Raw genomic sequence first — 17837 nt, 5'->3', positions numbered from 1 at the left:
AACTAAACTATTTCCAATGGAACTAGACTTCATTTCCAGTATTCGTCATTCTTCTTTGAAACCAGGTCCAACAGGAAGCAATAGCCTTGCAGTGTAGCTTAGAAGAACAACGACAAAATTTGGTCACCATCTACAGTTGCGTGATGTTACACAATTCCTCAAGTCATAGGAGGAAGTGAAAAAGTCTGTTCAGTTACACTTCCCTGTTTCTGAGCCATCTTTCTGAGCCAATCACATTGATCAAAACAACGGCAAAATGAAGAACCAATATTTGCTGGCGTGTGGGAGCCAATCGAGCAAACCCATCAATGCATATCAAACATGAAAGGTTTTCTTCTATATTGATGCGAACATGGCTTCGAAACAGTTTTTAAATTTCCCTTATAAGGAGAGAGACGGTTGGATCTGTGTTGATATCTTTTCATAAAATACATATATACCTACCCACGAGATCATTATAACAACATGAAATTGAGATTTCTTCGGAAATCGAAAAATGCAATGTGTACATTAATGTATTCATATCCTGACATACAACCTCTTCACGATATTTGGCAAAATGCATCCATAAAATGCCATCACCGAATATGATTAGTGATCTACTCTGTACCATGCATACAGTATGCTTTCTGTTATTAGCACAGATAACCTATTGAGGAGTTTGTATAGAGTGCGTTCCTAATCAGGACTTATAGTTTGATCATTTTGCTGATGCTAATTTCACTGTATGAATAAAATTCAAAAGGACGGGGGCTTATAATAGCAGTCCCATTTCAAAAGCTCGTCAGAATAAAATATGCACAGGCAGAGGTAAAAAAAGATCAGCTTATTATCACTGACTTATTATGAAATGATCAATTTGATGGCTTTGGTTGTTTGTTTTGATAATCTCTTTGCTTGTTTGTTTGTTTGTTTTCTGCTCGGGGACTTAACACTGGAACAGCGCCACGCATCTTGTTGAGTCAAGATGGCAGAGAATACGAGTGACACGCGGGATAAGATTCACCAGGGCTACCTTACTGTTGGCCGAGAAAAGAAAATTGATGGCGGCATCACTGTAGAGTTTAAGGTAGGATTGAAGTTTTGAAGATATCGTTTTTCTTCTTCCTTTAATCGTTCAGTGTTGAATAGTTTTGACTTTTGATTGTGCATTACGTCATGAGCAGACAACGGAATTGAGCGTCATCAGTTACGTCATTGTAAATTGAACCGATACTGCAGTATTTCTTATGTGGTACTTGCTCCTGGGCAAAACTGTCAGCGGAAAGAGGTCACAAGAAATAGAACAGGAACATATTAGTCCAAATATCACAGTTATCCCCTTGCAGTGTTATTGACACGTTTGCCTCTGACACCGATCCCTACGTTGAAGCAACTCTGAATCAAACAAATGAATAAATCAAACGATTTTGTCGGAGATGACGACTTAACGACTGCTAATTACATTGTTGAGAGAAAAAAAAAGAACAATAGAAGGGATTTTCCGGTAATTTTGTTTTGTGCCCGCGCGCGCGCGCGCATGTGTGTATTTTTGGTAAATATTTTATTAGGAAGTTCCGCAATCCAGGCAATATTTTGATATAAGTTTGTGCAAAGTCAGGAGGATGATTTACAGCTTGGAAAAAAAAAAATAATCGTAGTAATAAACAGTTACCCCCCCCCCCCCCCAAAGTGTGATTACAAAAACAACAACAACAACAACAATCGAAGAGGAAGTCACATGCTGTAAAGCTACTTCAAAAAGGCTATACCTACCAAAAAAATAAATAAATAAAGATGTCTAGGGGAGTGTGTGATGTTGACCACGGCATTGTTGACATTTTTGTTGCTGTTATCGGCGTTGTTGTTGTTGTTGATGTTGTTCAAGTGATTGAAGTATTGCGGTATTATATAAGATTTGTCCGTTTTGGTTCCGTTTCTATTTCTTCCAGCGATTTCCTGATGATTCTGTGATTACCTCTATGATTGTAGCAGGCAAACATTTATCTACAAAATTAATAATGAAGCCCCGTCGCATGCACCAATGAGTAAGGACAATAACGAGAGCATCTTTATTTCCACCATTTCGACGAAATTAGCATAAAACGGGTATACAAAGTTCTTTTCAGTCACGTTCAGTTTATCAATCTCGATCATACAGAAATTGAATAAACTTAAAACAGCGCTCAATAACTGTTGCAAGTTCCTTAGTACAGAAAAAAAGCCACGCTATATTACCATACAATATCTTTAATATAATTATGCAGACAAATCACACGCAGGCACAAAACTTAGATTCATGTTACATTCCATGATAGAAAAAAAAAAAACAAACATAAGTTGTATATAACATCAAAGTAAAATCAAAGGATAACTTGTCTCATCAACCAAACCCTTTCAAGCCTACGTTGAAGATACCATGGAAGTATATACTCTAACACTGAACATCTAGAGCATATTTATATTAATTTGGATAACGGGGGTATAATTATGCACATTATTACATTATTATTCCATTATAAAAAAAAAAAACAGAGATTGTATATAACATCTAAGTAAAGTTAAAGGATAATTTGTTTCATCAACTAAACCCTTTCAACGCTTCAAGCCCTTGTTGAAGATATACCATGGAGGTATATTCCCTAACAGTGAAAGGTCAACAGCATTTTTAAGTTTATATTGATAGCGAGAGTAACAGTAAATAAGTGCTGGTGTAAACGAGAAGAGTGTGGATCTCTAATGTTTCACGTGTTTTCACGAAAAAGAATAATGACGGTTCAAGGAGGCTGCAACCACACATGTAACTGTGACTCAATTGAAATAATTTTTTTTTTATTTTTTTATTGTGCAATTAATCACTATTTCCATTGTGTAACGCTTTGTTTGTGTGTGTGTGTGTGTGTGTGTGTGTGTGTTTGTTCGTTTGTTGTTTGTATGGGTGAACCACTTCGCTGGGTTAGCTCCATGCTCTTTGCGGTGAATTAATGAAGTGGGATTTTGTTTTACGTGTATAAGTCGTGACTCTGTCACTCACTGTCCAATGCGAGGGATAAAAATCTTGTGTTTTGCCTCTTACTCTACGGGGGGGGGGGGGAGGGGGGGGGGGGCAGGAGGAGTGGAGGGGCAGCATAGTTACACAACACATTATTCAGACATAGATTCATTTTGGGCTCGAACCTGAACAAGGAAGGTGCGCTTCCGACTGAGCAGCATCATCACCATCCTGTTTAGGCATTAATGATATAAGAGTTCTTCGATAGTCCGAAGACATATAACACAGAACTGTGATTCTATCTTGGACAGAGCATAAAAACACTGTCAAAACTTGTTTAGGTGAAATATTATATTAGAGCTGTCAATTACCGTTATCATTCTTGAATATCTTGCTTATTTTGTGTGTAGAAATCGGACAGGTATTTCTTCGTCCTGTGGTCTTTTTCAAATGAAAACTTCACGCTCGAGGGGTTCAGGGACAAGAAGACATTTGAAGGGAAGAGGAAAAGCTCCGGCCGCCCCAGAGGTCGAAGGAAGAGTTCCACTACATTGGCCCCTCATATTGCCATCACGACCAGCGTCAAAGTCCATTGTTTGGACATGAAGATAGGGAGGAAGGTGAACCACGTGCTCATACTTATGCACGGCGCATTTCCAAACTACTTCAAAATCGATGATGAGTGAGCAAAGACATTTTACCCTTTCCAGTTGGTTTAATAGTATAAGTAGTGTTTTGTTTGTTCTGCATACACTTCACCTTCAACATTTAGCTTAATGTTGAAGTTGAGAGGAATATATCACAGAAGAAGCAAGCAAACAGTCACATTTCTCATAGTCTGCTTTAAGCTCTCCTGAGAAGCATGGGTGATGTCACAAGATTGGATTGAATTTAATTATATTTTTGCATGCTTTTAATTCGTTAAATGCCTCTCCATATTTTCTATATCGTGGTATACAGTCAACTACTGTGCACGCAAAATTATTTGTGATTTTCGTACATTGTGTTATGTTCTGCAGAAAATAGAAATAAAAAAAATAAAAAGATACGTACAGAATCCACGTATGCGGCATGTATTTTCGTGTGTGTGTGTGTGTGTGTGTGTATTAGTTTTTGCACTTTTAACTATGTGTGTGTGAGTGTGCAAAATGTGTGTAAATTCAATCATATATTTTGTAGCATTTTTCCGTTCTATTTAGCTGTACAATTGCATTTTTAATTTAAGAGTTATCAGTTTGACAAACTTAAGTGTCTCTGTCAAATTTTCATTTCAACTTGTACTGTGTGAAAAAAGAAAAGAAGTAGTACACAGGAATGAAATATTTTTGTTAATCATGTTAGTTTTGTCCAGATTTGCAAAATTACTATTCTTTTACTACATACCAAATAAACCAAAAAAGACACATTCTGTTTCCCTACCTTTTTAAACCTTTGAAGTCTTGTCCGTTTGAATTCAAGAAAAACATTTTTGTGTGCTTTCATAGTGACAATCAGAAATATAAGAAATACAATTTTGTATCTTTTTTTTCTAACAGGAAAGACCTCAGAGACTGGCATGGCGTGTTTAAAGACATTTCTACGTCAATGAGTAAAACAGGTGGAAATCGTAAAAACACAAAGTCTTCTTATGAAAGCACGGAAGAGGATAGACCTGCTGACCCAGACTTTCCAATCCAAGTAAGTTTTTCTAACATCGTCTCACAACAATGATTAAGAATTAGACAAATTTGTATAGCGCGGCTACTATATAGATATACTCTACTGCGCTGTGATGTAACAGAGCTCCTAACATTGTTACTGTTTGACACACAGAAAATAAATAAATTAATCAAAGGCTTCTAAGAAAGGTAAGTCTTCAACAAAGATTTGAAGACACCAAGTAATGGGGCCTTCTTCATTTTCTCAGGTAATTTATTCCAAAGCTTTGGAGCAGCACAACTCAAGGCACAATCCCCCAGTTACTCACAACAACAAAACAGGTCAATTATGTCAAAATGGTAACATGGTCACAGTGGAGCGTTCAATTGATCACTCTGCTAAAATTAAAGAAAATCAATGCAGACACAATTATGGCTGTTTCGTTGTCATTTTCTCATTCATCTTATCTAATATACTGTTAAAATGCCTTCCTTGGAGAAAAATGTATACATTTATACTATGAAACTGAAGACCTTGTAAGGCATTAATCAATAGCTGCAAGACGTAAAGAAGGTAAAATCTATAACTTCAAGCGTTTGCTCAGCGATTTCGATTATCCATTACTTCTTCATTAAGACATCGACACCTTTTCCTTTCACGCCATACTATCAGTTTTGGGCGTGTTTGTGTTTTATTTTAATCTCTCCCTCCTTTTTTATGCAACTGTCCGGGTGCTTCTTTAGGGCTAATTGGGTTTTTATTACCACCATCATCAGTAGTAGGCCTAGTAGTAGTATAGTAGTAGTGTTGTATAGTCGGGTTATTGCGTTTTGTTGTTCGGCATATTATGTAATATATCATGTCAATTATGTAATTTTTTGTAATCATGTTTGCTGCGAATAAACCAATACAAGCAATGCTTTTTGAGCATTCCTCTTCATTTTCAGCATTTTCACGACACTCATGAAATGTATACCCTACATGTTATATATACTTATGATTTCCGTTTGTTGTGTGTGCTGAAAATATGCGAACAAGTTTTTTGTTGTTGTAAAAGTTTATATTTTAATGATTCTGTTGGAGATGGAAATGAATGAACTTGAATGAATGAATGAATAGATAAATGTGAAAGAATGTATGAAAAACGTTCAGATTATTTACTTTCTTTGTATGTCTACAAAAATGTTTGTACATACTGTGTACATGTTTGTTATGAGTCCTCATGCCTTATTCAGTATCTCGAAGCCGTCTTATCAAATATTTGTACCAAAGACTAGATTTCAGCAAACTCTGCTGTATTTTTCCCTCCTTTTTGGGGGTTCACTTCGATGATAATCCAATTTACTTATTCTCATCAAAAGCGTGGTAGCAGACACAGTTCGGCATCCTCTCGGTCTTCATCACATTCGTCAGCGGGAAACCAAAGTGATGACAGTTGCACATTGCAGAACATAAACTTTGACTTCGAGATGGACGACGACGAAGACAACGATTGGACACTGGATCAGAGAGACAAAGGTAAGTTGGATATATACTAAAGAAAACGTATCAAGAGTGAATCATCATCAATGCTCCCACATGTTTGGTCTCATTCTTTTAATTTCTGTCTCTCTTTTCTTCACTGTTCTTCTTGTTCTCTATTTTCAACTGTATCTCTGTCACGTTTCTTACACGTCAACCGTTATCATCGTGATTACATCATGGTGGTATTATCATTAAAGTATAAGTAGCGTATATGTAGCGTTTAAAGTACAATACAAAACACGGAAAAAATGTATTGAATGCAACATTGAACAAGATAATGATCGGAAGGTATTACCTAGTCAACAGCACAGATAGAACCAACAGAACATAACAATTAGTTATATCAACCCTTCTAGCTTCGAGCAGTCCAAAATCTTAATGTGAAAACAAATGCTAACAATCCTTAATTTTTGTCAACTTTGATTATCTACTCCCATAGATTCTGATGAGCAAGGTACTTACAAGAATAATTGCGACGAAGCACCAGAGAGCGCAATATATGCTCAAATAATCCATCACAGTGTGGTCGATCAGTATGACGCCAGTGAAACCAAAGATGGCGATAGACCTGTACTACCTAGAAAATCGGTTATCTTGCCTGAAAAAAGACCTAAAGAAAGATGCAAAAGCTCTCCCTGTATCGACAAATATGATACCCAAGACTCGCCGAGCGCACCTCCTTTGCCACCTCGGCCTTCCGATTGTTACGTTCGGATTCACCGGAGCAGGACCGTAGATTATGAAAACATACCACGATCGGGCTCTATCCCAAAAGCCTTCCTCGATATGAGCCGTTTGTCGGGACACTTTCAAGCTCATGAAGTCAGCGATGACATTCATTATATTGAGTAAGTCAATCCTGACCATTGTTGTTGTTTTTTTTCTATTGAAACATGGGCAAAAAATGGCACACCGTGAAGTTATTGGGAGGAATATATTCTTTTTTGAATCGTCTATCAACTGGAAAAGTGTTTATTGTTCAAGTTACATCGTGATTACCTCATAACTAAGTCTTTTACAGTATTGCCGTATCATTTTGACAAGGACATTATGGATAAAAAAAGCAGTTGACATTATTGGTGTTATGGTGAGATCAGATCGGAGAGCTGTTTGTCACTGTGAACTCACGTCTATTTCATTCGTAGAAAACTACGGTGGCAACAGAGCAAACACCTTGACGGCATCGTTGTGACATTTACAAAAGCTGAGCTTCTCGACACATTGGTACTGGTAACCATCGGGGAAGAAACCTGGTGAGTGCAGGAAAGGAGAGTGGAAAGATCCTTAGACCTTTTTCCTATTACACTGATAAAGATGCTTTCTTTAAACCCAGTGAGCATACTGCACACTGTATAAGAGCCTTGTCTTTTGGTGGTGTCTTCAGCTGTCTTCTGTTGTATTCCAGACGTGGTGTCATCAATTTTACCTCATCCTAGTCTGGCTTCCAGACCCTCTGCCCATACTATTTCGCTATCCATGATATTAACGCCCTCAACGTCGAAAACTAGTATAGTTTAAGTTGATTTTCTCGCCTTTGCCTTCGGCAAAGGCGGCGACTTCGTCGCGGGGCGGCGACTTCGTCGCCGCGGAGTCCAGTTGGCAAAGGGTCTGGAAACCAGACTAACCTCATCCCTTCCAGCATTTCTGTTTTTGTCTCCTCTTGATATTTAAAGAGAGACATGATAAATATAAATATCTGGTCCAAGGACGCTAGCAGAAGAATTCGAAATATTTATTCGAAAATATCTTCCATAGGAGAATATACAGTATGGTATGGACATTCTGTATACAACCTACCTACCTCCCAGTGCTTTAAATGAATGTAAATGACATGTATCATGAAAACTGGAATGACTTAGTACCGGTATTATGATCTTATGACTACGACCAGAGAGGTATCACGTTATAGTATCCTTTTATAGAGGTAGTAATTCTCTTCAAATTTTGCCGCCCTTATTTCCCGTGACGGGAAAATTTGTACACCTATCACATGGTCAGGGGAGACGATGATGACGTTGATTATCTAATTGTTCGGTCATAATGCATCAGGGTAGCGGGCTGGAAAAAGGACCTTAACAACCTCTACGGGAGGCTCCACGTCGGAGACAAGATCAAACAGGTGAACAACCAGGAGGTAAAGACTGCCGACCTGTTTGCCGAGTTCGTCCGGTCTTCCGCCAGTAATACGGTATCTACTTCAGCTTTATTAGACCATACTGGGATTTTCTTGCACAAAAAGAGCGGGAAAATGAATAATATCGCATTTACGAGAATACGAGGGGTCTGGTCTCTGTTGGTCGGGAGGAATATTACATCAGTTCTTCAACAAAGTAAAGTGATTTATTACAACAACAGCTGCAACAACGTTAACAACAACACAGCATCATCAACAACAAAAACAACAACAGGAGCAATATCTTATGTTGTATTAGAGAGGGGTAACAAGGCTTCGTTATCTATGTGTGTATCATCGAGTTTTCATCACATTCCATCAAATTACAAATGTCACATTCAGTAATTTGATTTTCATATTTTATAATGTTAAAGATTTTGCATTTGCTTACATTTTACAATGAGTTTTACTTTCTTGAGTGAATGCACAAAATGTGATATACAATATAATTCATTTCTGTGAATTTTTGACCGAATTTTAATAAACATACAACGAAATAAGATTGTTGACATGGCATCATTATCATCAAAACTACATAAGATAATTAGAATGATTTCATAAAATTCCTTTCCCCAGATCGATGTAACCCTATTTCGCCTGAGCAAAGCCTGCATCATCTCCACACAGAGATCTGATAGCTCAGTGGCTTGGGGTCTGGTGGTCAAGCAAAATGAGGTTTGTTTCTACTTTCTATTGTGTGTGTGTGTGTGTGTATGTGTGTGTATAAGCGCGTGAGTGTTTTTCCTTCATTTGATTTTATCAAAGTGGGCAGGACAGAGAGGCGAGTCATCTAGAATTGACGATTTTCCAATAATGTAGCAAATAAGTGCGTTTATGATTGTTTAGGTTCCCTGATACCTCAATTCGCCACATGAAAATGACTTACTATATCAAGCCACAAAGACCGCAAAATTTGGGAGGTTTTTTTCAGCTCGTGTAAAATGATATCAGTATGAAATGCTATAGTTAATAGCACAATAATAATCATATCTATGCTACGCTTATATTCTGTATCTAAATGACATTGTTGAATCACATTTGCCTAACGAAGTTCGATAATGCTACAGCGCAGTCACAATAAATGACGTAAAATTTCATGAAAGAAGTTTCACCGGTGAGGTTTTTGTTGTTTTTAAAGTTCGTGGATCCCATCCTGATATTTAATGTCTTGGTTGTACCTCGACGCATTTTTCATTGTATAAATTGCTATGAATAAACAAATGCCTGCAATTACGGGGTCCATTGATTCCAGGTCATGCCAGTCGCTCAACACTTATCGTTTTTGTACACAAAGAGACAGAGAGAGAGAGAGAGAGAGAGGAGGGAGAGAGCAAATAATTATTGTTCTGCTATACTAATCATGTTTTAGCAGTCAGGTTCAAAGATCAGGTTTATATCTTCGTCTCGCAGTCACCATTTGAAGCCTGTGTAAAGATAGTTGAATTGTGAAAAGGGAATTGTCCTATTGACAATGACTAGATGCTCATGTCATTAGCAACGATAAGAACTTGATAAATATTTCACTTCAGTAATGGTGTCAATTTTTATCTCTTAGAGTCGTTTACACTCGCTCATGGAGTCTAAATAGAATTAGTTTTCTCCTTAAACTTCTATATACCTGCTTTCACACTGATTTGCATCCTAGTGTACAAAATAACCAAGACGGAGCGGTGGTGAGATTATCCATGCAGTAGCCCGATGGATATAGCCATGTCAACACCCACCTCTCCCCCCCCCCCCCCTCAAAAAAAAAAAAAATCCAACGAACGCAGGAAAATATTCAGTAATAGAATCCCCAGTCTTTACGGTGTCTATGACGATTTGTCATTCTTACAGTTTTTTAACCTTTTTATTCACTTACACGTTTGAGTACCCGTATACGGTCCTATGGTACGTACAATGGCGGAATTACTACAACAATGATAGTAAAGGCCAGGCTATTATCCACCTCCTCAATAGTGTTTCCTGTATATAGAAAAGAAGGAATACCGCTCAGGCTGCTGTCGATAACATTCGCTTAGAAAATACCTCCGTACATCGACTGACCATGTGCGATTTAAGAAACAAAGTCTAGAGGAACATGCTTCAGTTTACTTGCAGCAATCCTAAAAAGGACAAAGAAGGGTATTGCATCAGCACGAAAGGTGCACCTAAACCTGTAAACAGGTTTACAAGTGACTTCTTTGCCAGTCCTGAAGTACAAGGGACTTTGTAGGCAATCTCTATGTTATCGCTTTTTATCAACATCACTCCACGCCATCCTATTTCTACCCTTACCTCACTCCCCTCTCCCCCTCTCTTCTCCACATCTACATCTCTTCTACAATCTACCTTTACCTAATATATGTGTTATTTGAATGCTTGTATGTATTTATGTATGTGTGTTTGTATACGTTTGCATACGTATATGTATTTATGTATGCATGTATCTATCTATCTATCTATTAGTATCTTGGTTTTGTTTTTGTTTTTTGTTTTTTTTGGATTTTTTCTATGGTTTTTTTTTTTGGTTTTTTTTAACCTTTTTTTCCCTGTTTCTTTCTGTTTTACCCCTTCTCTTTGATTTCTCCGTTCGTTCTCTCTCGATGTATATGTTGCTGCTATCCTTTGATTATCTTATTCGCTTTCACACCTGTTTGCGAATACTTATTCACACCTGCTCGTGAGTACTTATTTTTCTCTCTGCTCCGCTTTGTTTCCCTCCTTGTCATGATCCCTATGTTAGTCTCTTCTCTCTCCCTCTCTCTCTTGTAGTTTCTGGTTGTCCTCTTTTATTTCTTATCCGCTTCCACACCTGTTCGCGAATATTTATTCAACGTCTCCTATTTAACTCCCTTGATTTTTTGTTTCTTTTCTCACTCTCTTCTTGAATACTGATAGCCTTGATTTTTTTTTTTTTTTTTGTCATGACACATTATGATGTTTGCATTAGGCTGCGTTTTTTTTTTCCTCATAACTTTATTTGCACTAGTATGAAATTGATTTAAATTTCTGTGTATGACTGCATTCCTTTTTAGTTGCTGGTTTTTTACTCCAATATTTATCTATCAATATGATAACATTTAAAGTTTTTTAATGTGTGAATTATATATAATGAATTTTATCATAATATATGTATATTGTATGTGAGGGTGTGTGCAATTTCTCGTCAGTTGATGCCTTATCTTTGTTGTTATTATTGGTGCTATCAATTTTTATCATAATGTGATTATTGTTTGTCTTTTTTTCGGGGGTGTCCATATGTATCAGTTGTGTAAAATGTCAGTTTGTTTTATTTCTTTTCTTTATGTTTCCCTGTTGTAAAGCTGTAAAGTTTGATGTAAACCAAATATGGTTAGTCTTCGGACTTTTATTTGGTGTTTTTTTAATAAAACCGAAATTGAATTGAAAAAATCTATCTATCTCTATCTCTCTCTCTCTCTCTCTCTATTTATCTATCTGTTAACCGGTATCTACATCTCATATACCTGCCTATCTATTCGTATATCTATCCACATGTATTATTTTGTTTATCTTGTAATCCTTTCTGTAGATTAAGGAAGTCCAGAGTGGAAAAGTGCGGGAGGCTGGTTTGATCACCAAGGCACCAGGAGCGTTATCGAAGAAGGAGTGTGACTGGATCATCACAGAAATAGCCAACAAGCCGATTCCTCTTGTAAAGAGCGGAACAAACCAGGTAAAGCGATCATAGGGCAGATGTGAAACAAACAGACAAATATACTGATAGAATGAAGCTGATGAAAACAAAACGTTATTTTTACATTTACAACTACTCACGGATCAATTTGGTGCAGTTGTTGGTGGATGAGCTGCTGAATAAAGTTCTTTCATTTTCAATTGTAAATACATAGCTGTATAACAGTTCTAGTAATGCCACAACCAAGTCGCAGATCATGTGAGAGAACACACAAGATATTAACTTTTCAGATGAACATTACGATGCGTTAAGAGGGGTCCAAAATTGCATTAAATTGTGTTGAAGCTGGCGAGTGTTCTTTCGTGTACAGAGGAGACTTCGTTGTCAAGACATGCACACATTTCGCCACTCCATCATTACTATGTAAATGACTGCTAGTAGTTCAAGTTTTACTTTATGTGTGTGCTTTATGTCCCAGGACTTCGTGAAGGAGAAGATCATGTCTGGCGACTCAAACTGTCTTCAGCTGGTTGTCCAGCCCAGCGATCTGGTGAAGAAATTTGCAGATGCACAAAGGAAGCGCGGGTCGCAGTTCTACTGATGATACCGAGACAGGAAGTCAATTGCATGAGAACCCTCCCTTTGATACGAAGACGTCCTGATCGATCAAATTGAGTGTTAAATACCATGTCGCAATGAGGCTGTACCCAGACACTAGACGCATTGCTTCAAGCCAAAACAGGGTTCTCCGAAGGGCTCAAAATTCATCTTGAACTATTTGGAATTTGAAATCTTTGAAGGCTTCCGTGGTGGTAGAAGGCTTCCCTTGAGAACGGCGAGAACATGCTTGCCGAAACGTCGGGACTGGGTAGGCCCTTTTCAGGGCCACTCACATACTCTAGAAAGAATACGTGGTGCACCGTGAAGCCTTCTACCACCCAATATTTGGAATTTGCTTGTGATAATTACATCAAAAGATTCTACCTTGAAACTTGTTTGGCTTACGCGGTTTGCCAGGATATTGGGTTGTTTTTGGAGTATTTTGAGATCAAAGATGCTGAAAAAATTGATCGTATAAGTACGACTTGTATTTTTTTTCTGAAGCTTACAGTATAAACATACGTTGACGGGAAGGGGTAGGGGAGATACGACTATAATAATGATCGAGTTTTTTTATTAAGACAAAAAATGAAGGTTGAAAGAAGAATCAACAATATTTTGATTCCAGTCATTCCTATTGATCACCTAATATGATTATGTGATAATATACTATTATGTAAGTGAGAAATGATGCTTGATGAAAAAAAAAAGACTTTTTTAATACTTCTGAATTCAATATTGTAATGTCTGCCTTACTAAAGTAACATACATATCATTTTTAAGCGTGAAAAAATAGCGACGAGTGCTAGTTTTTAAATGATCAACGTAGATAGATTGGAGCAATGTGGTAAAGTGATTAAAGGCCATAGACTTGAGTTTGAATCCTGCGAGGGGCTTACACCCTTTGGCAAGGAGTTCTATGCCTCCCCCCCCCCCCCCCCCCGTTTGCACAGACATATAAATGAGTAATTAGCAGCCGTTTGACGCAACAACAATGACAAGTAAATTGTTTCATAGTCAGGTCCCTAGGTACATAGCGAATGTTTAACTGTATACACCCCTGGCAGATATCTCAGATCCTCACATTGCAACCTTCAACTCAGCTGCCCAATTATAATCTATAGCTGATGACAGTACCTTCACTGTTACTGCATCAAAGCTGTGGAACAATTTCCCTTTGATCATCAGGGAGTCGGTATCCACAAACTCCTTAAAAACGACAACAACAACAACTCTGAAACGTATCTATTTTTAATCGGATTTTCAACTCTACGCAGGTTTATGTGTGTGTCTCTCTGTATGTGTATGATAAATTAATCTGTATGAAATTGTAGATGTGTACATAAAATGTGTATATAGGACATACTGTATATATATATGCCTATATTTAGTATTGTATGTGTCCAAATGATTGATTAAAGGTTGATCAAAATGTTGTTTGCTTTTATGTTCTCATCCATATTTCTATTAACAATTTTGGTTATCTTTTATTTTGCAAGCTTTCTCAGTTTCATGGGGAGAGCGTATTAAACATTCATGTAAGTCAGATTGAATTAGCAGCGCCAACGCTGAACAAGTTAACCATGATAGATATGACATCATATATATATATTTATATATTAATCATGTTGTCATCACAATAGTATTCCATAATCGGACTAATGACAATGGTGATATTTATAACGAGAATGACAATCACTGCCATAACAGCAGCATTGATATCATACTTGGTCATTATCATACAATGAACATGGTATTTCGTTAGTATCATGCTCTCAAAGGCCACGGTAGTAGTTGTATCTCAGTGGACAAGATTACCAGTAATGCCACTGTGCGAGTCTTCACGACATCTCGTAAGAATCGTTTTGTTCCAATAGGTTCATCTCTTTAAATTCATGTCATCTTTGATATTTAATATGTACTTATTCTTTCAGTTAGAGTAAAATGTCAAAGCCTCAGAAAATAGCATATACTTTAGCTTTACTTTCAGGCTGTAAAAAATTAGGTGATAATTGTGTTCTAGCAAACGAACCAAAGAAATAGACTACAGATTTTTCAGAGAGGGCTCTAACAACTTTGTCTAAGGATCTTGGTATTTGGTTGCAATTGCAAATATTCAGGGTCCAGTATTTTCTCCGTTGAATGCAAATCTCATGAATATACAGTAACACCTATGGTGTTCTGTCTTTTCTTAATATATTATGTACTCTGACCTGCAGGCTGACTCACAGTACGTAGCACCAGTGCAGTGGGAAAATTTCAAAAAGAGGCGAATATTCGGTCACAATGTATTTGCAAGCCCCTGTTGTACAAAAGATTTCGCGTTTGGTACTGCTGCGCAATGTTTTCCATACCTTGACAATCCCTGTTCACTGCATGTGTAATAGCACAAATCTATTTCTTTGTATTGAGTCTTTCATTCTTGTACATCATTCTGTGTGCATAAATGATAATGGTGATTATTATGGTTAATACTGGAACTTATGCGATAGGAAGAGATGTTTAAAGTATGTGTTTAACCAAAGAGTTACTATGACAATATTACTTACTTCTTTATTCTTTCTTTTTTTTTTATCCAAGGATTTACTATAGAGCAAGCTCGTTACAGTTAACTCCCTGGTTTAACAGGATATTCTGCGGCAAATACTTATCTGAAATACAAGATGATTGAAATGTCACTGTGTCTGCATTGTGAAATATGTATATCTTCCTCTGAAAATTGATGTTGATTATAATGGGCATTGCCATAAATGTTTTTTGTTCTGATTTGCAATCCAAAATAAAAAATGAAATTGCTCCCCATCGGTCCCAGAAACGATACTTTATTATGGTCAGCTGCGTGCCATTGTAACACTGTCACATTGTAACACTATTCATTCATTCATTCATTCATTCATTCATTCATTCATTTCTTTTTCATTTCCATTTCCAAACAATATACATAGATATACTATCATTAGATAAATTTCAAGAAAGTTACGTGAGGAGCATTCTGTGACGTCATAGCACGGATGTTGAAGGGGAAAAAAATCGTGTCTTTTAATTTAGCATTAAGGTGTTGTCTACCTTCTGAACGGATGCCTCACTAGCTGTAATCGTGATATATACAGATAGTCAATTACAGATAATACCCACACCCAGCCAGTTAGACAGACAGAAAGACAAACAAATTTAGTAGGCAGACAAACGGACAAAATGATACAGTTTCATGCACAGGTAGGACATTTACCTCTGGTAACTTGTCTTCTATGGTTAGTCAGTTCTCAAACTGCCTCTAAGCACTCAGATTTCAGCTGGGGGTGGGGGTCACACTGTCCCGAAATTGACACAAGATGGGAATACAAATAATTATGGAATTTGCAATTTCATGCGAAGTTGGCCCCGAACTTGATCAAGAGCCAATCACACAGCTGAAGCAATGCAATTAGCACGATGCCTACAAAAGGTCTCAAGATGGCACCGGAACCAAGATGGAAATTCTACACTAAGATGTGAATCTCCACTAAGAAGTTTTTACCGGAAAGACACATGATGAAGGAAAACATGGTGGCTCCTAATACGGAAGATTTTCCCACCGCTCACGAAGTTGCTACTGGAGCCTGAAAAATTCCACTGGCGGTTATACGACAGCATGTCTTTGTGGAGCCGAGATTTGTACAAACGTCGGGAAATGTAAAAGTCAAGAAAATTGCATAAACGGGAAATGTACAGACGCCTCGTCGGAAAATATACTAATGTGTGAGTTGCGAGGCTCTCGTATATCATATTCTTTGGATACTGTGTGTGTTGGCTGCGACGGTTTGATTTCATTGTTCATTTTAACCAAAAAAGAAATCTCGTTAGGTCTACCAGCAACAAAACTGTTTTGAAGGCTCTCGTGCAATTATTCAATATTGATGTGCGATCTTGCACCTCTTCTCTTTGTCCCTGTCCATAGGCAGCTTTAGATCTATGACGCTGATGCTATGACACGCCTCCTCCGAGGTTAGGCGCCCAACATGGGAACAGCTGTTTTGCACATGCGCAGAATAATTTTTGCCTAATACTGAAAAGCGCGTCGTAGCCCTAGCGTCGCAGATCTAAAACTGCGTAATATTTCTGTTGTACCCATTTCTCTCTACCTCTTTTTTTTCTTTCATCCCCCTCTCTCTCAATCACTCACTCATTCACTCAATCAATCAGTCAATCAATCAATCAATCAATCAATCAATCGACCAATATATATGTTTTATATATCTTATTTCCATCAACTTTCCGCAGATATGCAAAGTCTTAATTCAGCGCCTTGTCTCGGGAAATCATTTTACTTCTTATTTCTGTCAATCTTCAAAGTATCATACCCTAGAGTTGGCTCACACAAACCTCATTATGCGCCTTAGAATTCTGAAGTTTTTATTGGAGAAAAAAAAATATCTTTAAACTGACTTTTCTTCACTTTGGCGATTGCCAAGAATAATGACAAATTAGACTGGAATGGATGGGCCTAGTTGAAAAAAAAAAGATGTCGTTTCCTCAGAGGGTATTCCCTATGATGTCATGAGACCCTTTCACCAGGCGGCCGTTACACAAGACGCAAAATCAGTGCGTAAACCGCAACAAAAGATCTCAGCAAAAGGGAAGTCATGCTCGGTATATTCAACACAAAGCTTCCTATCCTACGTTCAGAAGTGTTTGTCATTGACAAATAATGGAGCTAATAGATGAGCCCCCTTCCCCCCCCCCCCCCCACTTTTTTTTTTCTGTCATATGGGGTCTGGCCTCCCTTTTTCTAAAGTCTGAATTCAGGTAAATCGCATTACAAGACTGTGAGGTTAACTCATCCCTGGTGTGCTATGTCACAATAATTGGCATCACTGTTTGAAAAGCGAAATGAAAATATATCCATTTTTCCCATTCATTTCAACTCCATATGCAAATTAGAAATAGGAATGCAAGTCGTAATCAAATATTAAAATGAGATGTGATTACGTGTGGTTGTGTAAAGCAAAGCGGGAGAGTTTAGAGTTTTGAAAATCATCACGTTATCTAATGTGTACGTGGTTGCGATCGGTGTCACGGTTCAGTGAAAAACGTGTGACAATTCAAAAGTCATGAGCTTTCTTGTTTCTTTCAAAGTTTAAACATGTCTCTCAGATCTGTTAAGCTTATTAGATCAATTGTGATCGAGTATCATAGCATGATTGTAAACGATGATCTAACATCTCGAACAAGCCAACCTTTTCCACTATTTTCCACATGTGGTTGTGTGGAGATTCTTACTGCAAATACAGACAAATAAACAATAACACTTGACA

General features: G+C 37.5%; 1 protein-coding gene across 1 annotated transcript; it reads left to right on the top strand.

Annotated features, from left to right (window-relative positions):
* The first annotated feature begins 967 nt into the window (after positions 1-967).
* Positions 968-12544, top strand: LOC140242108 (uncharacterized). The gene is made up of 10 exons (XM_072321871.1): positions 968-1069; positions 3382-3653; positions 4507-4648; positions 5971-6127; positions 6573-6981; positions 7279-7386; positions 8183-8321; positions 8883-8981; positions 11839-11982; positions 12422-12544. Exons 1-10 carry the CDS (start codon positions 968-970, stop codon positions 12542-12544), a joined length of 1695 nt encoding a protein of 564 aa, XP_072177972.1.
* The last annotated feature ends 5293 nt before the right edge of the window (positions 12545-17837 follow it).

This window comes from Diadema setosum, chromosome 18 (assembly GCF_964275005.1).
Source record: "Diadema setosum chromosome 18, eeDiaSeto1, whole genome shotgun sequence".
Taxonomy (NCBI): Eukaryota; Metazoa; Echinodermata; class Echinoidea; order Diadematoida; family Diadematidae; genus Diadema; species Diadema setosum.
Note: the sequence above shows the minus strand (reverse complement) of the source record. Positions and strands in the feature narration are given on the sequence as shown.